Source organism: Anomaloglossus baeobatrachus, chromosome 5, assembly GCF_048569485.1.
Source record: "Anomaloglossus baeobatrachus isolate aAnoBae1 chromosome 5, aAnoBae1.hap1, whole genome shotgun sequence".
NCBI lineage: Eukaryota > Metazoa > Chordata > Amphibia > Anura > Aromobatidae > Anomaloglossus > Anomaloglossus baeobatrachus.
The window spans coordinates 27,782,380-27,807,734 of record NC_134357.1 but is presented as its reverse complement, the minus strand read 5'-3'; the positions used below and the strand labels follow the sequence as shown (position 1 = coordinate 27,807,734).

At 48.4% G+C, this 25,355-nt stretch overlaps 1 protein-coding gene across 1 annotated transcript in view; it reads left to right on the top strand.

The window, feature by feature from the left end:
• Positions 1–25,355, top strand: part of LOC142310726 (ovostatin-like) — an 89,588-nt gene that overhangs the window by 44,024 nt on the left and 20,209 nt on the right. The window contains exons 25-29 of the mRNA XM_075348351.1: positions 14,890–14,965; positions 16,733–16,892; positions 17,075–17,149; positions 19,953–20,115; positions 24,983–25,200. Of these exons, the coding sequence (XP_075204466.1) occupies positions 14,890–14,965; positions 16,733–16,892; positions 17,075–17,149; positions 19,953–20,115; positions 24,983–25,200 (692 nt within the window). The remainder of the gene's footprint in view (positions 1–14,889; positions 14,966–16,732; positions 16,893–17,074; positions 17,150–19,952; positions 20,116–24,982; positions 25,201–25,355) is intronic.

Sequence of the window (25,355 nt, the reverse complement as noted above, 5' to 3'; positions counted from 1 at the left end):
ACTCGAGTGGTGGGCCGTATCCCGGGGACTCGAGCGGCGTTTCTCGCCCGTGAGTGAAAGGGGGGGTGGTTTGGTTTAGAGATATTGTCCGTGACGCCACCCACGGTTGTGGTGAGGTTGTGACACCACCGCTGCTCTGGACGGGGATCCCGGGAGCGATGACAGGGAGAAGCTTGGATGTTGTTTTTCCCCTCCGTGGGTAGGGGGGTTGGTTGTCCCGGGGCCCGGTGAGGGGAGGGATGGCAGGCGGGTTACGGAGCCTGGTGAGGTGCAGGGTCGCAGGGGCAGCGCGGTGCCGCACGGCACAGTGGTACTCACTCAGCCAATGATGAACACAAAGTCTCCGGCAAAACAAACGGCTGGATGGATGGGTCCCACAGACGGCTGCGGTTGTTCATCTCCCGCGGGCTGCCCGCGGACGGTCTGCATTCTACTAAGGGGGAATGTGGCGCCCTGGACAAGCCAGGTCGTCACAGGTACTGCAACAACACACCCCACACCCCGGCTAGGCACACCTAGGTCAAACACAAATCCTTGTTGCCTTTCTCCAGGGGCTGATGTTTACACCAGGGGGTGGGCCAGGCGGTTGGCCCCGCCCACTGAGGAGTTCACAGTCCTGGAGGCGGGAAAAGTAGTCAGATCAGTTAGAAAATTGAAGAAGTGAAGTGGTAGCGGAGACTGACCGTGTCCGGGTGCGTGGCCCGGGCACATACAGCAAGGTTGGCAGGCGGTGGTGACCGTCTGCAGGAGAGGCTGATTGAAGTGAACCGTAAGGACCGAGGATGGGCGGTGGCACGCCGGTACCGGATCGGGGAGCGAGGTACAGTTCTTAAACGTTGCAAACGGTAATGGCTTCCGCTCTTTTCCCACCCAAACAACCTGGCCCTGATGCTGCCCCAAAGAAGTGGGCAGCACCCCTTGCCCCAGTCCAGAACCAAGTTGCCCGAGCGGGTACTGTCTCTTTCAGGGGACCCGCGTCCATGGGGACCCCTGAACCCCCGGAGGATCGCCACCGGTTATGGTAGTGGCGGGCCTGGGCCATCCCTTTCCTCCAGGCCCATCCTCCCAAATCAGCCTCTCCGGAGGCGGTAACGGTTTCAAGCCAAAACATTTTTATTTACATCCCACTAAGTTTGTGGTTGCCCTGCCAGTTCTCAGGCTTGTCCGTAAGAAGTCTTTTACGCAACGGTTGCAGGAAGTCCCTACGGGGACTAGTTGCCGGCAACGGCCGGTTTAATCAAGGTGCTAATCAGGTTACATCTTCTGTTGATTCATCTTATCATTCAAACTTTCTTAACTTTACACTCAACACACAAAGCCCCCTTTTAAAGAGTAGTTTCCCGGTACCTAAGTGGGGGTCTACCTAGGTTGGGACGGGTGGACCTTCGGGGCCCAGTGTAAGTGGTGGCAGGCAGTGGGGCAGAGGGAATAACTAGTTCCTCCTCCCTGCTATCGTGTGGGGCAGGCAGAGGCGTAGGGGATCTGGGTACAGGTACATCCCTGGGCACTGGCTCATGGTCGATAACTTCCATCACTTCTTCATCCACTGGTTGTGGGAACAGTATCACTGGAAGAATTACCGCGCCGTTCTGCGTAGGCCAGTCTGCCGAGAAATCACCCATCATGGTATGGATCACCTATTTTTCTTTCTCCGCCGGTTGGGGAACTGGAGCTTCAGCTGCTTCCCTCAATGGTGGTGGGCATTGCTTTAGATGGTCCCGGGAAACCGTGGCCAAAGTCCTCCCCTGGTCACGGCTGATCTGGTAGGCCTTCCCATTCTCCCATCCAGTGGGCTGTACAACATACGGGGTCCTTTCCCATTGATCATCCTGCTTGTGGGTCCTTCTTTTCCGCTTTAATACCACATCCCCAGGCTGGAAGGGACTGGCAGGCGCCTTTTTGTTGAAGCACTGCTCCTGCTGTCCCCGACTCCGGCACAAGTTCTTTTCAACATATTCTTGGACCTGTCGGTACTGTGCTCTCCACCGGGTGTCCCATCCAGCTGTTGAAGCGAGTGCTTCTGGGGCTTCCAACCCCATTTCTAAGTCCACTGGTAGCCTGCCGGGGCGAGCCCTCATCAAGTATGCTGGAGTACATTTCGTGGAGCTGGAAGGGATGTTATTATACATATCGGCCAGGTCAGGTAGCTTCTCCGGCCACAGGTTCCGCTCTTCCAACGGTAACGTCTTGAGGAGGCCCAGGACCAAGTGGTTCATCTTTTCACACATGCCATTGGTTTGGGCATGGTAAGGCGTGGTCCGGATTTTCTTGCAGCCATACAACTGGCAGAATTCTTGGAATACCTCCGCTTCAAAGGCCGGACCCTGGTCGGTAAGCACTCTCTCGGGGTACCCATGCGGTCGACAGAAATAAGCCTGGAATGCTCTAGCGGCGGTACGGCCGGTTAAGTTCTTAACTGGGACAACCACCATGAACCTTGAATAGTGGTCTACAATGGTCAGAGCGTAGGTGTACCCACTTCGGCTGGGGGTGAGCTTCACATGGTCGAGGGCAACCAGCTCCAGCGGTTGATGCGTAATGATCGGGTGTAGGGGTGCCTTCTGGCTGGCCTCGTCCTTTCTTCTCAATGCACAGGGGCCGCATTCTCAGCACCAGGCCTCCACAGATTCCTGCATTCCACTCCAATAGAACCGCTCTCTCAACAACATCTCCAGCTTCTTCCACCCAAAGTTCCCAGCACCATCATGGTAGGCTTGCAAGACGGTGGGTACGTTAGCCTGGGGAATCACTAGCTGGCGAACCTTCTCGTGGGTCTTCGGGTTAATCAGCTCATGATACAATTTCCCCTGGTGTAGGTACAGCCGGGTCCGTTCTCGCCACAGACGTTGGGCTTCGGCAGGGGCGGCAGGGTCTATCCCAGCAGAACCCTGTTCCACCAGGGTCTTGACCAGACGGACAGCAGGTGCCTGGTCCTGAGCTACTTGCCACTCCTGGCTGGGCAGCGGGTCTAGGTTCACCCGTTGTTGATGGACATGCACCTTCTCAGCTAGCGGCCGGTGAAACGCAGGCAATTCGATCTCTTTGAGGTCATCATCCTCTGGCCCCTCTTCCGACAGGTGGGGCATCCAGGAGAGTGCATCGGCATTAACGTTGGTACGGACGGCCCGGTACTTGATGGTGAAATTGTCAAGGTCAGAATGACGATGATGATGAGACTCAAAGGATCTCTTGATATCCGGCTGCTGCTTCTAATTAAAATGTCATGGGTGCACACGAGAATGAAAAATAACTGCACAGCAAGTCAGTTACATCTATCTCCATGACCGGCTCTTAACCAAGTGTGTTCTTTATTGTTTGAAAGAGACTCTAGACCAAACAGTAAGGGGGTGTGAACAAAAGTTTTAGTCCAATCAAGTATCGTAAGTCAGGGCTTCATGACGTAGAGAGATCTACATATTCTCCGTTGATTGGTCAGTCTAGGATCCAGGAATTTCTCTTTGTCCATCTGTCTTGGGTGTAAACCAGGAAATGGTGGCCATATTCAAGCTATACATATATATCCTAGTATATACTGAGTTTAAGGAAAATACACTGAATATGCAATATACATATATACATATTAATAAGAAACAAAAGCATTCACAAATATGTGTGTTAGTTCACATCTACTGAACTATATAACTGAGTCTATGAAATGGCTGAATTAAGTATTTTTGGATACTCAATTCTTTATCCTCAACAGTCCCCCCTAAAAACTTACTTCTGCCATTTCTAAATTCTAAGGGTACTGTGTTCCCTTAGGAAGAGAGGTAGAAAGATCTGTTGAAAAACCTGCCTAACTGAACGTTGAAACATGGGCGGAAAGGGGAAAGGGGTTTTCTTCACCAGTTTGAGACCAAGGACTCCTAGGCGAGTCCTCACCCTTTGTAGTTGGACTTTCCCATGTCTCAAGGTTCTCTAAGTCCTCTCTTCTAACTGTTCTGGCAATACTGGTCTAAAACTGTACAGGGTTTTCTGGAAAGGATAAGTATGAGCAGAACGCTCAGTGCAGCTCTGGTTGATTAACCCTTCTACAATGCGAGGTGTGGATCCATAGATGTTTCTGTGGTTGGATCAGCTCCTCTAGTGTTGACTCATAGCTCTTTCTCGCTTGTCCTTTAGGATCAATCAGTCTCCTGCCTGGAGACCATATGCTAATAGCTCTGATTTAAGATCTGGAATTGGAGAATACACCTGTTTAGCACACTATTCAGTCAATTATATAAAAATATACATGTCTATGCTAAACCAAAAAACATCTTACATAAAGACCTGCTTATTGCAAAAAGAAAACAGAACATATACATTTTATACACCATTTACTAGTTTCCACTTTTCTATAAAATATACACTTTTTGTAAACACATTTTCCTTTACATACCACCTTCATGTGCTTCTCAACAATAATGTCGTTTTCTGCACTGGAATACCTCTGACCAAACCTGGAAAGAAATTTACACAACACGCACAGACTTGCATACAACGTGCTCATGATATACATCTATAATCAGTTTGCAGTCTCTAAGAATGGGTAGAGCAGGTGCAGGGTGTTTCTACGGACTCTTTACAGTTTTTTTCTCACTTCGTTCTAGGCACTTGTCTCACAAGACTGGGTGAATCTGCCCACCTGGGTACTGAACCCGGTGTCACCAAAGCACACGCTGACAATTGTCTTTCACAGATGTTACCTGGGCCATCATTAAGAAGAGCTCTCATGGCAGAGAAAGCTTACCACCCTTTGTCCACAGACCTTCCTCAGTCAGCTGGCTCCCTGCATGTCACACTCCATTCCTTGTTGTATCGCTTGTTCCTGTAGGGATGTAAGAACACAAGGAGTAACAGAAGTCACTGACGTGACCAATGTCACCAAGGCATGGTCGGTATTGGTGAAAGACTCTCAACTCTAGGCCCGTTCACTGCTTCTTGGTCAGCTGCACCTGTGCGAGGATCTCCATCCGAATCCATCAGCTCAGATCTAGACTTTCTTTTCGGCATACCTAATTCATTTGACAACAGGAAGAAAATCTACAACCTACATACACCTCTAAAGACTCTTACCCACTCCTGTTCTACCCATCTAGAGAGGGCATTTAATGCATCACTGTCTCCTGTATCAATAGGATTGGAGGGAGTGGTCGAATTTAGATCTACCTCATGTGGTGTAAACAGCAGCATATCCAGTGCAGAATCGACCACCATCTGGTTTCATCTATAAAAACAAAAACTAAAAAATATACATTAGATCATTCTTATAACTTCATCTCTGATCATAATACAGTTAGTGGTCATCTATACCTCACATGACTGAGAATACTAAATAAATAAACAAACAAATAAACAAATAAACATATAAGACAAGACTTTCCTATTTCAGTTAACAGATATACCTCATAGTAATCTAATAAACATAACCTATGGGAAAAAAGGAAAAAAGGTCAGCTTCAAAACCTATCTAATATACCTACTGCACCCTCCAAGAAACTGGAGAATATAATTAATACCTTATTCCCCCCTTGTTTAATTGTTTATTTACCAATATGGCAAAATTCAGCATTTGTATACTGGTATTCCCTAAAAAAAAAAAAAAAAAAAAAAATAAAATAGCAGGTAATAAATTAGCCACATACTAAAAGGAACAAACACTGAAAATAACGTACATCTCACAACAATATACATTACTGGGGAATTTTAAAACTTTACAATAAACAACACTGTATCCATAAAGAAAAGAAAAACCTTTCATAGTAGAAACGACTGAGACATGATGAAATGACAGCTGTGACTGGGCGACTAACTGGCAAAAAATATATGAATGGTTTAGAAATAATCGTAAAAACAGAAAAGGTGATAGAGTCACAAAATAAAAATATATTGTTCAAATAAATCGCCATTAAACACAAAACAACACAAATTATATCGCACATCCCATAAAATTTAATATTCCCTATTCCGGTATAAACAGCAAACTAAAAATGTGAAATCCTGAACTCTAAGGGTTAAACCAAACTTACGTCACTATTGGAGAGAGACACATTCCATCAAGACACATTCCATCCCTGTCTCTTTAAAAGCGAGACAGGAAGAAGAAAAGAAAAAAAAAAAAACTCATCCTTTGTTATAACAAAGACGTAGCAGTGAACACATTCATTACCCATCTCTACATTGAATGCATTATACATTTTTCCTAATTCCTTTTTTACAAATGGATTTGATATATTTTGACATCAGTAGGGGTAAGTCGTTTACAATTTTTGTTTTAAATTAACTAACACAGTACAAAGATATATATATATATATATATATTTACCTTCCTCTATTTTATTTTATGATATAATACTGCAGGACTTCTAAAATACCAATTGATTTTATGTGAACAGAAAATTCTGTAAAAGTTTCACTTACTTATCTTTGACTTGCACTTATGGGATAACTGAGTAAACAAATATACAATTTATACTTATTCAAATGTGTTAGTCATATATACCAGAGAACACCTCCCACCGGGGATGGGTGGAGAGCTTTGAACAAAGAGCCATTGCGAGGGGTGTGGCTTATGAGGTGTACTGCCATCAGTGGGTGTAGCAAGACGGCTGCCACAGGAAGTTCCAGGCACCTGACTTCCGGGTGCAGCATCCATGTTGTGACTCCCTGGGTGTACTGGGAGTGGCTGTAACTACGTAGTAAACCAGGGATACTTTTGATGCCTGTAAATTTGCATTTCAGCATACAAAGGAGAGATATGATTAGCACCAGATATAATGACTTCTAGAGAAGAACAATGAGTTTACCGCTAGAGAAACACATTTAGTGATTCTACAAACAGCAACAGACAGTGAATGAGGTCTTTGTTCTTCATTATAAACTCACTACAGATTAATCTGAACTTCAATACATGGGTTGCAGCCTGCCATCTAGTGGTAGTCCAACGATATTACACAACTTTTTTGCAATCTTTTATATTTTTTCCGTTTTTTGTAACTAGGGCGACAGCGTTCTCAGCTCCTACTAAAAAACAACATATTTATCTTTTGAACAGAGTATACAGTGCTTAATTGGATCGGCCGTTCCAATGGAGTCCTTTCTCGTCTCGTCCGCGTTTGTAACACGCTGACAGTGACTCGCGTTTAATACGCATGAGAATCCGCTAACTCCAGCACCCTTACCTCAACTAAAGTGAGTTTCTTTCCTGCCTCGTTATGAAGACCTACCTGCTCATAACAGTGGCTCGCGTTTAAAACGCAGAGGAATACGCTAAATCCACTTTAAGTTAACAGAACCCTTCCCGCCTCGTTTATTATCTATCCAACATTCAATATTCAATATTCAACATTTAATATTTAATATTCAATATTTAATATCTGATGTCTAATATCTAACAAACAGTGGCTGTGTCCGCAACACAGGGGAATCGCTAGTTCTCATACTTCTGTTCAAAAACAAACAAGTTAAAAAAACTGAAAAATGCATGAACCCGTTAATATCTCTCTAATACAAACCGAAATAACACTTGTTTTTCTTTCAAATCATTACAACTTAATGTACTATACAAAGACTGCAGCCACCTCCTGTATATCAGCCCACTGACCCCTCCTCTCTCTTCGCTCCAAAGAGCTGCGCTGTTTTACCTCCCGGTATCTGCCTCTTCACCCTCCACCCCCCTGTTTCTTAGCTAAAAGACAGCAGGGACATAGCTATGCAATTTGATCTCCGCTCTGCCTCAAGCAGCTGGTGGACATATAGCCCCCACCTTTTTGCTTCCTCTGAGTGTAAGAATGTAAGGATGTGCTCCCCCCTCTCGCATTCCTTGTTCTCAATAGAAAGACTGTCATGGATATCCCTGGGCTTAACCAGACCCCCCTTCTCCCTTTGTTCACAGCGAAGAAGAAAAAAACTACAGGCAATTAACTCTCCGAGAACCAAACAGAGAAATCACAAGCTTGATTAACCATACACCTATATACAGATAAAAACAGCTACTCAAGAAAACACCCCATTTCTAATTACAGACAGCCGGATACTTTACAACCTACCCCTAGCCCCTATGGGAGCTGGGTCCTTCTAGCCCACCGGCGGGTGACAGTCACACCGTTAGGTCTCCGGTGCACTACCATTCTCCGGACTAGTGACCACCCACTTTCGCCAGGCGTCTCTCGATCCACAGGTAAAACAGCACACACAATGTATATGATGGTTACCTGCGAAATGAAGGGTGATCAATCCTATCAAGCGACACCTGGATACTTGTGGAGTAGCCCCCAGACGTCCGGAAAATGGAAGCTCTGACTCACCCTTTACGGTAGTCCCACCAGAGTCGCCAGTTGTCAAGGTCAGAATGACGATGATGATGAGACTCAAAGGATCTCTTGATATCCGGCTGCTGCTTCTAATTAAAATGTCATGGGTGCACACGAGAATGAAAAATAACTGCACAGCAAGTCAGTTACATCTATCTCCATGACCGGCTCTTAACCAAGTGTGTTCTTTATTGTTTGAAAGAGACTCTAGACCAAACAGTAAGGGGGTGTGAACAAAAGTTTTAGTCCAATCAAGTATCGTAAGTCAGGGCTTCATGACGTAGAGAGATCTACATATTCTCCGTTGATTGGTCAGTCTAGGATCCAGGAATTTCTCTTTGTCCATCTGTCTTGGGTGTAAACCAGGAAATGGTGGCCATATTCAAGCTATACATATATATCCTAGTATATACTGAGTTTAAGGAAAATACACTGAATATGCAATATACATATATACATATTAATAAGAAACAAAAGCATTCACAAATATGTGTGTTAGTTCACATCTACTGAACTATATAACTGAGTCTATGAAATGGCTGAATTAAGTATTTTTGGATACTCAATTCTTTATCCTCAACAAAATCATAGTTGGCTAACCTGGCCACCCACCCACCCACCACTGCTCCAGCGCGCCCAGCTTGGCTGTATCTAGATGGGTTAGCGGGTTATTGTCCGTGTAAGCGGTGAACTTGGCTGACGCCAGGTAATGGCGGAACCGCTCGGTGATAGCCCACACCAGTGCTAAGAGCTCAAGCTTAAAAGAGCTGTAGTTCTCAGGATTCCTTTCAGTCGGTCGGAGTTTTCGGCTAGCATAAGCAATCACCTTCTCCCTTCCGTTTTGGACCTGGGATAGAACAGCCCCCAAGCCCACATTGCTGGCATCGGTGTAGAGGATGAATGGGCGGCTGTAGTCGGGGAACGCTAGGATTTCCTTCCCGGTCAGAGCCGCTCTCAGCTGGCGGAAGGATTCTTCATCCTTTTCTTCCCACACCAATGGGGCTCCTAGGGGTCTACCACCCTTGGTCTGTCCCACGAGGAGGTCTTGCATGGGGGCAGCCAGTTTCGTGTACCCCTTAATGAAGCGACGGTAATATCCCACCAGGCCCAGGAACTGCCTCACTTCCCTCACTGTGGTCGGTCTCGGCCAGTCTTGGATGGCAGTGATCTTCTCGGGATTGGGGGCGACGCCTTCCGCACCTACGACATGTCCAAGGTACTGCACTCTGGGCTTCAGCAGATGACACTTTGAGGGTTTCAACTTCATCCCATACTTGGCAAGGGACGCGAACACCTCGGCTAGGTGCTCCAGGTGGGCTTCGTATGTCTGTGAGTACACGATCACATCATCTAAGTACAGCAAGATGGTCTCGAAATTTTGGTGCCCCAGACAGCATTCCATCAGCCGTTGGAAGGTTCCGGGGGCATTGCACAGCCCGAACGGCACGCTGTTGAACTCACATAGTCCCATAGGAGTGGCGAAGGCAGTCTTCTCTCGGTCTTCAGGTGCCACGGCCACCTGCCAGTACCCACTGGTGAGGTCAAGGGTAGAGAAGTAGGTAGCGGTTCTCAGCGCGGCCAGGGACTCTTCAATACGGGGCAGAGGGTATGCATCCTTATGCGTTATCTGGTTAATCTTCCGGTAATCAACACACATCCGCATGGTGCCATCCTTCTTCTTAACCAGCACCAACGGGGCGGCCCAGGGACTACAGCTGTCCCTAATAACCCCCACCTCCTTCATGTTCCTCAACATGTCTTTGGCGCATTGGTAGTGTGCAGGGGGAATAGGCCTGTATTTCTCTTTAATAGGGGGATGTAGGGGGTAGGGATGTGGTGTTGGACCCCTTTAATCTGCCCAGAATCTAGAGGATGTTTGCTAAAAACCCGCTCATACTCCTGTACCACCCGGTATACCCCTTCCTTGTGATGTGTGGGGGTATCATCAGTGCCGACGTGTAGCTCTTGACACCACTCGTCTAACTTCCCCAGGGATGGGTGAGAATTGGCGGTAGGCGGTGAGATCGGGGGGACGGCCTCATGGATGGTGTGGGGATCTAGAGTGAGCAACTTGGCAAGGGTAGCGTACCGGGGAAGCCTAACCTCTTCCTCCCCACAGTTCAACACCCTTACGGGCACTCTCCCTTTCTTGACGTCTACCACCCCTCGGGCGGCCATTACTGTGGGCCAGTGTTCGGAGGGCATGGGCTCTATCATGGCAGGGTAGTCTCGCCCTTGGGGTCCTACCGCTGCCCTACACCAAATCATCATCTCACTCCTGGGAGGCACAAGCAAAGGGGCCGCATCCATCACTCTCACTCCTCCAATCTCTCCTCCTGTCGAGTTCACATGCTGGCGATACATCAGGGCCCGGATCTCACGCTGCACAGCTCTCTGTCGGCTCCCCGCCGCTGTGGCAGCCAGCTGCTGCAGTATGGTCAGCACCTCACTCATACAGTGCTCCATCACATTAGTCCCTAGCACTACTTTTGGGTTATGATCACTGGGTTCATTCATTATCACAATCAACCCCTGGTGTTGCAGTTCAGCTCGTCCCACAGTCATGGCCACTTGTTTGTACCCCACTTGGGTCAATGGGAATCCATCAGCGGCAATCAGTGTCATGCTGCCATCTGGGGCTAGTTCGTCCTTCCCCCAATACCGTTGATACAGTGTATATGGTATTGTGGTTACCTGAGATCCAGTGTCCAGGAGAGCCATCAGCGGGATGCCGTCCACTGCCAGGGTGAGGTGATGGGCCGGGCTCCGATGTACCGGTCCCGCCAGTCAGGGGGGCCACTGGGTTCTACTCCTGAGGATTGGCCCGTGGCCCCAGGGGTTGCTCGTTTAACGGACACCGTCGGGAGTAGTGGCCGGGCTTGCTGCACTTGTAACAAATCGGAGGTCCATACCGTGAGTCATTGGCCCTTCTCCGCTGCATCCAGGGGACGTCCTCGGGGATGTCGGCGAGCTGCATCTTCCCCGGGGGCTGGGACCTGGTCGGAGGCTGGAGTGCGGCGAGGATCTTGGCGAGGTCCCCATCCATGCGGCGTACCTGGGCAGCCAGTTCCTCCATCATTCCACTTGGGGCTGCAGGTACTGGGGGCGTTGAGAGAGCAGGGGCCACCACGACGGGAGCCATCTCAGCTGGCCATGGGGCTGTCTCAAGGACTTCCGATGCTGGGGGCTGCAGCACTTTAATGGCCCGTTCCTTTAACACGGCAAAGTCCACATCAGGGTGTTCTAGGGCCCACAGCACAAGCTGCTCAACTAACATTTTGTTGCTGTCCGCATCATTAATGGAGTCTACCCGCTTTAGTGTGCGGAGGGCGGTTTGCAGACGCAAGGCGTAGTCCCGAATGCTATCCGCAGGCCATTGCTGGCATTGATAAAACTGCATCCGCAGCTCGGCTTCGGTACGGGTCTCAAAGGCAGTCTGCAGCTTCTCAAAGATGGTGGCTACAGAGGCCCGGTCCCCCTCGGCCCAGGTCTCCACCTCCTGCTCAGCTGCGCAGGTTAGCTGCCCTAGCAATACCGCTGCCGTTGCTTATCAGTCAGGGGGTACAGTTCTAACAGCGGGCTAAGCTTCTTCCGGAAGACCTGCAACGCGTCAGGCTTCCCATCGTACTGCGGCAGCCAGGTAGCTCCGGGCACATAGGGCAAGGAGAACGGCATCACCTGAGCGACAGCTAGGACCGCGGCGCCCCCCCGCCAGGGCGGCCGGGACCTGGGCGGGCCCATTCCCGTCCACGGGTGCCGCTGTGGCTGCGACCGCCGCTCCTCCAGCGGCTCCGTCGGGCGCGGACATCTTGTTTCCGTCCCCCTTAGTCTTTTTTCGGCTCCTCCTCTACAGGGGCGGGGTTTCGGCTTTCGCTCCTCCACTGCTCGAGGAGACTCTTAAGCGGGGATTTTTCGCGCCCAAAATGGCGGCTTCTCAAATTTTTCGGACGGACACCTCCGGCGGTCACAAGGCGCACCTCTACCAGACGGCAAAGCGGTAAGATCCTGTTCGTGATGCCAAGTTGTCGCGGGTGGGGAGGGTACGCTGCGCTCACCCACTGCTCGGGTCCGGCTGCTGCTGCTGCTCGGTGGTGGCTCGAGCGGTGGGCTGGATCCCGGGGACTCGAGCGGCGTTCCTCGCCCGTGAGTGAAAGGGGGGGTGGTTTTGGTTTAGGGATATTGTCCGTGACGCCACCCACGGTTGTGGTGAGGTTGTGACACCACCGCTGCTCTGAACAGGGATCCCACGAGCGATGACAGGGAACAGCTTGGATGTTGTTTTTCCCCTCCGTGGGTAGGGGGGTTGGTTGTCCCGGGGCCCAGTGAGGGGAGGGATGGCAGGCGGGTTACGGGGCCTGGTGAGGTGCAGGGTCGCAGGGGCAGTGCGGTGCCGCACGGCACAGTGGTACTCACTCAGCTAATGATGAACACAAAGTCTCCGGTAAAACAAACGGCTGGATGGACGGGTCCCACAGACTGCTGCGGTTGTTCCTCTCCCGGTAGGTTGGTGGTGACTGCCTTTCCCTGCACCTGTGTTGTGTTCTCGGTTCTGGTGGCTTCCCACCGGTAACCCGCTCCCCAGCTTAGATGGATGCTGAGGGAGCCCCTTTTGCCCGCAGGCTCTGGCCCTGGGAACTGTAGCTTTGGCGGTGACTGTGTCTCCCTTCACGGGTTGAGCTGTTGCCTTCAATCGGGTCTTGACTGCTGGGAAACCCCGGAGGTTCCCTTTGCTAACGGACCAGTTTTACGGCGACTCCTAGACTGGTCGGGGTCCGTAGGCCCTGCCAAATGGTGCTGGCTTCTCTTCACTCCACCGCCCGTTCTCGGTCCTTACGGTTCACTTCAATCAGCCTCTCCTGCAGACGGTCACCACTGTCTGCCAACCTTGCTGTATGTGCCCGGGCCATGCACCCGGACACGGTCAGTCTCCTCTACTACTTCACTTCTTCAACTCTCTAACTGATCTGACTACTTTTCCCGCCTCCAGGACTGTGAACTCCTCGGTGGGGGGGGGGGCAACCGCCTGGCCCACCCCCTGGTGTGGACATCAGCTCCTGGAGAAAGGCAACAAGGATTTGTGTTTTGACCTAGGTGTGCCTAGCCGGGGTGTGGGTTGTATTGTTGCAGTACCTGTGACGACCTGGCTTGTCCAGGGCGCCACAAAACCATTGCAGTGGATGGAATATGTCTCGCTGGTAAAAAAAAAAATAGTTGTGTTGGATTATACATTCACTTTCGGATGTTTTGGCATAGACTAAAGGGGGCTTTACACGGTAGCAATATCGCTGGCAATTTGTAGCGATAGCGAGCGTGTAAGTACCCGCCCCCGTCACGCATGCGATTGTTTGTGATCGCTGCCGTAGCGAACATTATCGCTACGGCAGCGTCACACGCACTTACCTGGTCGGCGGCGTCGTTGTGACTGCCGAACAATCCCTCCTTCAAGGGGGAGGGACGTTCGGCATCACAGCGACGTCACCGCAACATCACTAAGCGGCCGGCCAATCAAAGCGTAGGGGCGGAGATAAGCAGGATGTAACATGCCGCCCACCTCCTTCCTTCCGCATTGCGGCCGGCGGCAGGTAAGGAGACGTTCCTTGCTCATGCGGTGTCACACATAGCGATGTGTGCTGCCGCATGAGTGATGAACCACCTGGATAAACAACCCTTACCGATTTTTGAGTTTGGGACGACCTCTCCATGGTGAACGATTTTCACCATTTTTGAGGTCGCTTAAGGTCGCTAGTCAGTGTCACGCTGCGATATCGTTAATGACGCCGGATGTGCGTCACTAACAACTTGACCCCGACGATAAAACATTAACGATATCGTAGCGTGTAAAGCCCCCTTTAGGTACTGTTACGTCCGCTCCAGCGACTTCTACTTCGATCACCAGGTGGCGCCGTGTTCCTGCCGTGGACTGTGCTGGTGATGCGAGAGGAGTCAAAGCCAGCGGCGTTGGTGGGCGCAGGCTCCGCTCATCCACTGGGCTGGGTTTCCTAATGATCTGCAGTACCACCGGCTGACTGTAGGTGGCGTGTGTCTTCCATGATTCAGCTACAACCAATGGGAAGACACCACACCATTCTTATTTCCCCTCCTGTCTGCTGACCACTGCCAGAGATAGTTCTGTATTCCTGGTTCTTGTTCCGCCCTGTTCTGTTTAGTGATTCTGGTGTTCTGACTTCTGCTTGTTTCCTGACTACCCTCCTGTCTGCTATTTTTGTATCTCGTTGCTCGATCCGGATTTGACCTCTGCTTTGTTTTCTGATTACATCCTTGCCTGCGTGATTCTGTCCTTGTTTTGCATTTCCCGGTTTGACCCTGCCTGACTACTACTCTCATCGGACTGCAGCCTTCCACAGGTAGTGATCATCCAAATCCATGTATAGGGGTTAAAGGGTTTCAGGGTTCTAGGGGTCCTGCTTGGTGAGTGGCTTCCTTCTAGCCTGTCCATTACAGCCCGTCTAAGTCTGTGGATCCAGGCATGCATTACAGGTACTATTCCATAGTAGGAGAAAAGTAATGCCAACAATTCGGCCGCCATATGCCAAAATGAAACAAAATTATAGTCCTTTTCCCTTATTTATTATAGGTTACAGGCAGCAGCTGCGGTACCGAAATCCAGATGGAAGTTTCAGCGCATTCCCACACGGACAACCGAGTTCATGGTGAGAGCATAAGACAGAAAGTAGATTGTCCATCTTGTCAAAGGAACGTACATTTGTGCTCAAAAGTTTACATACCCAGGTAGATTTTTTGCTTTCTTGGCCTTTTTTCAGAGAATATGAATGATAACACAAAATCTTTTTTCCCACTAATCATGGTTAGTGATCGGGTGAAGCCATTCATTGTCAAACTACTGTGTTTTCTCTTTTTACATCATAATGACAACCAAAAACATCCAAATGATCCTGATCAAAAGTTCATATTCCCTGGTGATTGTGGCCTGATAACATGCAGAGACGTTGACACACATGGACACCCTCACCTGTGACCTGTTTGCTTGTAATCAGTGTGTGTGCATAAAAGCTGAGTGAGTTTCTGGGATCCAGACAGATTCTTGCATCTTTTATCCAGCCACTGACTTTTCTGGATTGTGAGTCATGGTGAAAGCAAAAGAATTGTCAACGGATCTATGGGAAAAGATAGTTGAACTGTGAAAAACAGGAAAGGGATACAAAAATATATCCAAGGAATTGAGGAATCAGCAGTGTTCAAACTGTGATTAACAAATGGAAAATCAGGGACTTTGTAAAAGCCAAACCATGATCAAGTAGACCAACAAAAATTTCAGCCACAACTGCCAGGAAAATTGTTCGGGATGCAAAGAAAAACCCACAAATAACATCAGCTGAAATACAGGACTCTCTGAAACCTAGCGGTGTGGCTGCTTCAAGATGCACAACAAGGAGGCACTTGAAGAAAAATGGGCTGCATGGTCTAGTCACCAGAAGAAAGCCATTACTGCACAAATGCCACAAAGTATCTCGCCTACAATACTTCAAACAGCAGAAACAAGCCTCCAAACTTCTGGAACAAGGTAATTTGGAGTGATGAAACTAAAATTGAATTTTTAGGCCACAACCATAAACATTACATTTGGAGAGGAGTCAACGAGGCATATGATGAAAGGAACACCATTCCTACTATAAAGCACAAAGGTGGATCGCTGATGATGGGGAGAAACATGGTCGAAGTCGAAGGAAAGATGAATGCAGCACGTTATCAGCAAATACAGGCGCATGGGACGTACTTGAACGTTCCAACATGACAAAGATTCAAAACACAAGGCCAAGTCGACCTGTCATTGGCTACAGCAGAACAAAGTGAAGGTTCTGGAGTGGCCATCTCAGTCTCCTGACCTCAATATAATTGAGCCACTCTGAGGAGAACTCAAGGGCGCAGATCATTCAAGAAAGCCCAGGAATTTACAGAAATTGGAGGCTTTTTGCCAAGAAGAATGGGCAGCTTTACCATCTGAGAAAATAAAGAGCCTCATCCACGACTACCACAAAAGACTTCAACCTGTCATTGATGTTAAAAAGGGCAATACACGGTATTAAGAACTGGGGTGTGTGAACTTTTGATCAGAGTTATTTTGATGTTTTTGGTTGTCATTATGATTTTAAAAAGAGAAAACACAGTAGTTTGACAATAAATGGCTTCACCAACCACTAACCATGAGTGGAGAAAAAGATTTTGGAAACCAAGATGGCGTCTCAGCTATTCCTGACTAGTCCGGAGGGAAAATAATGACTTGGAATAATACCTAAAAAAGTGACTTAAAAAGTTACATATTTATGAGAAGTGACAGGTCCTCTGTAAACATTAAGATGAGATGAATATTTTAAATACATAATGGAAAATATAATGTTGGATGGAATTACCCTCTAAATCCAGTCCTCACACGTCTGTTTGGTTTCTGTTGTCTTCAGGTTGACTCTTAAGGTTCTGGAAACCTTGCTGCGTATTAAGAAGTACTACCCTGTAGAAGACAGAATAATACAGGGAGCCTTGGTGTACCTGGAAAGCCTGAGGGACAGGAGAACCGGGGGCTTCAAACCACAAGGGACCCTGTTTAACAATGGACTGAGGGTAATTTGATAGAGTTCAGGATATTCCTTATGTTAAGAGGGAAGGTAACGAGCCATAACTGGGTGCAGAAAACAGTGACCATATTCCAGGGAGGTCATAGACACTTTTCTTTATATGAGAGCAGTAGATTCAGTACAGTGCACCAGAGAGTTTCCATATCTTACTTATGTGTCATTATTCAGGGTGGGGCTGAAGATGATGTCAGCTTTACCGCAGCTACAGCCGCTTTCCTGCTCCGGACCGAATACAGCGCCGCTGTAAGTTACTACATTTTCCCTAGTTTTTAGATGTTTATGTGTCTTGTACTGTAGCAAGAAAATGCAAAGATTCTAGAACCAGGGACAAAAATCCCAAAAGCATTAAATCTGATATAATATTTAGTACAGATTTACACTCAAAAGCGTCCATCCATGCGTCTGACTGCTCCTTACAAGTACTGAGCACTCACTCATCACTAGTTACGAGTACTGAGCACCCGAGCATGGTAGTGCCCGCTCATCACTACTTACGAGTACTGAGCACCTGAGCATGGTTTCCCGCTCATCACTAGTTACGAGTACAGAGCACCCGAGCATGGTAGTGCTCGCTCATCACTAGTTACGAGTACTGAGCACCCGAGCATGGTAGTGCCCGCTCATCACTAGTTACGAGTACTGAGCACCTGAGCATGGTAGTGCTCGCTCATCACTAGTTACCAGTACAGAGCACCCGAGCATGGTAGTGCCCGCTCACCACTAGTTACCAGTACAGAGCACCCGAGCATGGTAGTGCCCGCTCATCACTAGTTACGAGTACAGAGCACCCGAGCATGGTAGTGCCCGCTCATCACTAGTTACGAGTACTGAGCACCTGAGCATGGTAGTGCTCGCTCATCACTAGTTACGAGTACTGAGCACCCGAGCATGGTAGTGCCCACTCATCACTAGTTACGAGTACTGAGCACCCGAGCATGGTAGTGCCCGCTCATCACTAGTTACGAGTACTGAGCACCCGAGCATGGTAGTGCTCACTCATCACTAGTTACGAGTACTGAGCACCCGAGCATGGTAGTGCCCCCTCATCACTAGTTACGATTACTGAGCACCCGAGCATGGTAGTGCCCGCTCATCACTAGTTACGAGTACTGAGCACCTGAGCATGGTAGTGCCTGCTCATCACTAGTTACAAGTACCGAGCACCCGAGCATGGTAGTGCTTGCTCATCCCAGTGTCACCAAAAATATTGGCCATTACACGGCATGACATCTGTTCTGGAGTTTGTAATTGTACCTGTTCTGTTTTAAAGGGTTAAGGCCCTGTCACACACAGATAAATCTGTGGCAGATCTGATGCAGATCTGTGGCAGATCTGTAGGCCCCTTTACACACTGAGACTTTCTAGCGATCCCACCAGCGATCCCAACCTGGCCGGGATCGCTACAAAGTCTCTAGTGAGTCGCTGGTGAGCTGTCAAACAGGCATACCTGGCCAACGACGCAGCAGCGTTTAGAGTCTTTCTTGCGATCCTGGACCTGCAGAACGACCTAGCTGGTCATTGGGGACGTGTCAAAGCAGTTATTTGAAAGGGAAGTAGCTAACGAAGTCGTTGTAATGGTGTCAATCACACCGATACATGCTGCGCAGCGGGAAACAAAGGACCAAAAAATGGCCCTGAAAGATTTGTAGCGTTCAGCAACTTCACAGCAGGGGCCAGGTCACTGATGCGTTTCACACACTGCAATGTCGCTGGGGAGGTCGCTATTATGTCACAAAAACGATGACGTTACAGCGATGTCATTAGCGATGTTGCAGTGTGTAAAGGGGCCTTGTGGCAGATCTGTGGCAGATCTGTGGCAGATCTGTGGCAGATCTGTGGCAGATCTGTGGCAGATCTGTGGCAGATCTGTGGCAGATCTGTGGCAGATCTGTGGTAGATCTGTGGTAGATCTGTGGTAGATCTGTGGTAGATCTGTGGTAGATCTGTGGTTGCAGTGAAATTGTGGACAATCAGTGCCAGGTTTGTGGCTGTGTACAAATGGAACAATATGTCCATGATCTCACTGCAACCACAGATCTGCCAAAGATTTATCTCTGTGTGATGGGGCCTTTAGTCCCATCTTCAAGATGGAAATTGTCAGATAGCTCTTGTAAATAAAAGCATTTTTGCAATTTACTGCTTCTTAAAAATTTCAGTCGTTCTTGAGATATTAGCACTTTGCTATTGTTTTACCTTCTTTGCCATTGAGACCGACCACCGCGGCTAAACAGCAGAAATGTGCAGTGTTTATGAGCTTAAGCTTGCAGGAAATTTTGTATTTTAAAACTGTCTGGGATCGCTGGCGCACACTATGACCTCCTAATCCATTTATAACGCAGTGCTTACAGGCTACACAACAGCGGTGGTCGGTCTCCAAGGCAACAAGCTATAAACAATAAGAAATAAAAATGTTAAAATCTCGAATGATTGCAAATTTTAACAAGCAGTAAATTGCAAAAGTACTTGTTTTTCCAGCGCTTTCTGACTATATCCATCCAGGAAGATGGCCTTAACCCTCTAAGGCTATGTGCGCACTAGAGATGTGAAGTTTCTCGAGAAAATCTTCTCGAGAAACTTCTGGGAGTGAAAGATTTGCTGACCTCCGGAAAAAATCCGCGGCAAAACCGCATGCGGATTTGCCGCGGATTAGCCGCGGATTTACCGCGGATTTGCCGCGATTTTGCCGCGATTTTCCCGCGGGTGGTTCCCTGCGGATTTTTGCAGTCTGTACTGCAGAAATCCGCGGGATACCTGCGGATTTAATGGACATGTTCATTTTCTCAAGAAACTTTCTCGAGAAACTTTTCTCAAGAAACTTTCTTGAGAAAAATCCGCACCAGTGCGCACAGCTTTTTTTTTTTCTCATAGAATTTCATGGGAAATGTCTGCACAAAGATTGCAGACATTTCTCAAGAATTTTCCGCGGCAAATCCGCGGGTAAATCCGCGGGTATTTTGCTCTAGTGCGCACATAGCCTAATAATTGTATTACACAGTTGTAGAGACATCATGACACTGAATTTCATTGTTTTTTTATCTTTATGAAGCCTACTCTGCTCCGTGAAGCCATGAGTTACCTGGCTGCCGAGTCTGAGAAAGAACAAAGTGTCTACAATTTGGCTATGCTGCTCTATGTGTTCCGGGTGGCTGGGAATGAGGAGAGGAGCAACGCAATGTTTAACAAGCTGAAAGAACTGCAGATTGAGGAAGGTACGTCCAAAATTACTGTCACCAATCCGTCCATCACCAAGACCTGATCTTAGGCTTTCCTTCACCTGTGGCAAAGATCTAGTTCCTGATATCTAAATGTTCTGGCTTAGGCTTTTTGGCACCTTCTGGAGTCCAGTACCCAAAATTGTCACATTGCCAGCGCCCCAAAGACCCCAAGTGATGCTGAATTCTCATATCTTATTTTAGACGATCAGACAGAGTCTGATTCCTCTGGTTCATAATGATTCCAGCGTTGCCATTTACCAGAAATTTCTGGATGCATTTTCCACCCATTGAAATCGATGTCAATCTCTCTCTGTCTGTTGGTTGGTCTCGCTCTCTGTCGATGTCGGTCTCTCTCTCTCTGTCAGTCGGTCTCTCCCTCTCTCTTTCATACTCACTGATCACGGGCGCGGCGCTGCACGGCTGTCACACTGCTCTGGCGGCTTCTCTTGCTTTTGAAAATACCGGCTGCTCATTATTCCATCTCATATTCCCTGCTTCCCCCGCCCACCTTTGGTTGCAGTGAGATAGCTGTCACTCAGCGTGGGGGCTCTTCTGAATGCAACCAATCACAGCCACCAGTGGGCGGGTCTATATCGTGCAGTAAAATAAATAAATAATAAAAAAAAAAAGTGTGGTCTTCCCCAATTTTGATACCAGCCAGGGTAAAGCCATATGGCTGAAGGCTGGTATTCTCAGGATGGGGAGCCCCATGTTATGGGGAGCTCCCCAGCCTAAAAATATCAGCCAGCAGCCGCCCGGAAGTGCCGCATCCATTAGATGCGACAGTCCCGGGACTCTACCCGGCTCATCCCGAATTGCCCTGGTGCGGTGGCAATCGGGGTAATAAGGAGTTAATGACAGCCTATAGCTGCCACTAAGTCCTAGGTTTATCATGGCAGGCGTCTACGAGATACCCCCCATGATTAACCTGTAAGTTAAAGAAAATAAACACATACACCCAAAAAAATCCTTTATTTGGAATAAAAGACAAAAAAATAACCCTCTTTCACCACTTTATTAAAATCCCCAAACAGCCCTCCAGGTCCGACGTAATCCATACGAGGTCCCACGACGCATCCAGCTCTGCTACATCGGGAGCTGACAGGAGCGGCCGTAGAGCACGACCACTAGCTGTGAGCTCCACACAGCAACTGAAGTGAGTCATGCTGTCAGCGATGACGTCACTCAGGTTACCCGCGGCTAGGTGGAGGAATACAGCTGTGGCCGCGGGTCACCTGAGTGATGGGTGCCGCTGATCGCACGGCTAACTTCAGTCACTTAGCTGACCCGTGGGTGGCCATAGCTCGAGTCCTCCAACTGTGACAGCAAGTTGCCCGAGTGACTGAAGTGAGACCCGTGATCAGCGGTGCCCTCACTCAAATGAATTGTGGTGATCGGGCGGAGGACTCCAGCTGGCCGCGGGTAACCTAAGTGATGGCACAGCTGATCACGTGGCTCACTTCAGTCACTCAGGGGATTTGCGGTCACCGGTGACTGCAAATCAGGCCGCGGCACCCACAGAGAGCCGCGTGATCACAATGAAGTCGGGTGAAGTTCATCCGAGTTCAGTCTGATCGCACGGCTCAGTCTAGCAGCCAGCTAGACAGAGCATTCACACTCGGCTCTATGGGGAAGTAGCAGAGCCGAGTGGGAACGCACTGTCAAAAATGCATTCAAAATGCATCCAAAACGCAGCGTTTTGGATGCGTTTTGAAACGCACATGCAGTGACATAATGCTGCAGAATATTTGTCATGGCAGAACGCATCGTGCGCACATAGCCTCATAGTATTTTTTGCTCTGAAAAATGTGCTAGGTCTTATTTTTGGGGTAGGGCTTATCTTTGAGAAAACTCAGGTTGGGATAAGTTTACCCCTCAAAAAGGCAGACAACCCCAGGAGAATCATACTTACCAGATCCCGGACATCTGCGTCGCTCCCACGTCCTCCTGCGATCCACAGCGGATGCTTCCAGCAGGTCCTTGTGTGCTCCACAGCGGTTCTAACCTGTTTCCAGCCGACACTCACACACAGTCACATCACATCACATCGCAGTAATATTAAAGGGACGGTCGGGGGCCTTGATAGTTGGCAGAGACTGCAGTTCGGCTTCACCACAGCCCGGTGTCATACCTCAGCACCCTGATTGCCGCTTTAGTGCAACTCAGTGTGAGGCCAGAGTCACACTTGTGAGTGACTCACGTGACTCTCACTGCATCACCTGGTACCGCCGCACACTCTCCTGACAGGAGCGGGTCGGCTGCATGTATTTCTGTGCAGCTGAGACGCTTGTGTACGAAGAGCATCAGGCCGTGCTGGGTGATGCGAGTCATGCACGAGTCACTTGCAAGTGTGACTCCGGCCTTAAGGGTATTTTCTCTTGCTGTGACACAAACACTGACACGTTCACAGGTTCCTTAAACAAAATGCCTTTACTTGTAAACTCCAAACACAATCTTTCATCGCGCCTTAAACGGGCACACTTTTGACCCCCAAAAAGGGTTACCGATAGCAACAGGAATATACTTTATTTTTCCATCGACCACTTCTCCGGTACCGGCTCCCATTGGAGTCCCTGAGCCCCTCATTCTCTCCTTCAGCTTCATTGTAAATGGCAGAATCAATAAGTACACCCCCTCATCCCACCCACAGGGATTTAGCTGGTAGCTATAGATGGGGCCTTCTGTGACAGCACTCTTCTGCCTGGTTTCGTCAGGACCTACTCTTCTCCTAAGAGCCCACTGACCTTCTGCTGACTAAGGGGGTTCGTTGGGTATCCGCCATGGAATGGCAACCACATGGGCCGCACGGACTCGACCCACACCTTCGGACACAGTTAGAACAGTGCTCTTTTCACTAGGACCCTGCATGTCCGTTGCCCGGATTTGACCCGAAGGTCACGCCAAATTAAAGCTAACTGGGTTCTCCTTCTACCACATCTCACACAGACGCAGTCTGTTACTCTCCCTTGGGGACACTCCTCCTACTACCTGTGTTTCTAACCTTTATACTACCTAAACTCCTCCCTGCCATTAGCTCTCCCTAGCCCGAGAGTACCATGGAAGCAGTTTACACATTGTGGCCATTTGTACTCAATACATCAATTTTTCAACTTCAAACATCACAGTTTGCACACAGTGGATTTGCAGGTCTGCGGTGGCTGCGCATTACAGCCACTTACAGTAGCATACAGACATACTTCTGGTGATACAGCACTACTTCCGGCCGGCAGGAGGACCTGGGATGTTGTAGAATGCATTGAGGACCTGCGGTGGAATGCATTGAGGACATGCGGTGGAACGCATTGAAGACCTGCGGTGGAACGCATTGAGGACCTGTGGTGGAACGCATTGAGGACCTGTGGTGGAACGCATTGAGGACCTGCGGTGGAACGCATTGAGGATCTGCGGTGGAACGCATTGAGGATCTGCGGTGGAACGCATTGAAGACCTGCGGTGGAACGCATTGAAGATCTGCGGTGGAATGCATTGAGGACATGCGGTGGAACGCATTGAAGACCTGCGGTGGAACGCATTGAGGACCTGTGGTGGAACGCATTGAGGACCTGTGGTGGAACGCATTGAGGACCTGTGGTGGAACGCATTGAGGATCTGCGGTGGAACGCATTGAGGATCTGCGGTGGAACGCATTAAGGACTTGCGGTGGAACGCATTGAAGACCTGCGGTGGAACGCATTGAAGATCTGCGGTGGAACGCATTGAGGATCTGCGGTGGAACGCATTGAGGATCTGCGGTGGAACGCATTGAGGATCTGCGGTGGAACGCATTGAGGATCTGCGGTGGAACGCATTGAGGATCTGCGGTGGAACGCATTGAGGATCTGCGGTGGAACGCATTGAGGATCTGCGGTGGAACGCATTGAGGATCTGCGGTGGAACGCATTGAGGATCTGCGGTGGAACGCATTGAAGACCTGCGGTGGAACGCATTGAGGACCTGCGGTGGAATGCATTGAGGACCTGCGGTGGAACGCTTGAGGACCTGCAGTGGAACACATCGCAGGTCCACAGAGCAGTATGAAATCACCGGATGTGTGAGTGTGTGTTCCACTGCAGGTCCTAAACTAAAAGTGTAACTATAATTTTCATTTTTTTTCTCCATAAATCAATAGTACACATGAATATAAGAAACTTTGCAATATATCTTATCAGATAAACTTGCTTCTTTCTCCTGTTGGACTGATTTTTCATTCTCAATTGGTAAAATATGTATTAAGTGAAGACAGATTTTCCCATTTCTGAGATAGGATAGAGAAATGATACTTGGTGCTCATAAGATTCTATGGAAGGCGGAGCTAGAAATAGACACAGATATTGCTCTGCAAACCCAACAAACCTATCCCAGTAATAAAAATGCAAAAAATATAACGACCATATATTTTATCATATTGCAAATTTCATTTAGTGAAATTCATTATAAAAACATAAGACATTCTGCTGCAAGTTCTCTTGAAATCACAGTTACAGTTTAACTTTTTTATACCATAGAATTAAACTGTAACTGTCATTTTAGGAGAACTTGCAGCAGAATGTCTGTTTCCTGCCTCTAGCTCCTCCCTCCTCCCCTCTCCATAGAATCTTATGAGCACCAAGTATCATCTCCTATCTTAGTAATGGAAAAGTTTGTCTTCACTGAATACAGATTTTACCCATGAATTAAGAAGGAATAATCTGTCCAGAAGGAGAAAGAAGCAGATTTATCTGATAAGATATATTACAAAGTTGCTCATTATTATGTGTACTATTCATTTATGATATTTATATAGACTTATTGTGAATAATGTTGAAAAGTGTTATATACAAAATAAATTACTCACTTACCCTCTGTAACTTGTATCTTACAGAGGGGACCATTCACTGGGAGCGTCCCATCAAACCAAACAAGCCCACGTCCTACATATTCCCGGCACGCGCTGCATCTGCAGATTTAGAGATCACGGCCTATGTATTAGAGTCCTTAATTATTGGAACACCTCAGCTGGTGAATCTCAGCTACACGTCTCAGGTTGCTAAATGGTTCACTAGGCAGCAGAATGCACAAGGGTCGTACAGCACGACGGCGGTAAGACATGAGCTTGGGAAAGGATGACGTAATTGTTAAAATGAGGATTTAAAAACATGTAAAGTATAAATAAAGTGTTTGTTCTCATGATCATTCTTCAGGAGCGCACCGCTCCCCTGCCTCACTGTTTCCTGCCTGCTGGGAGGGGTAATGTG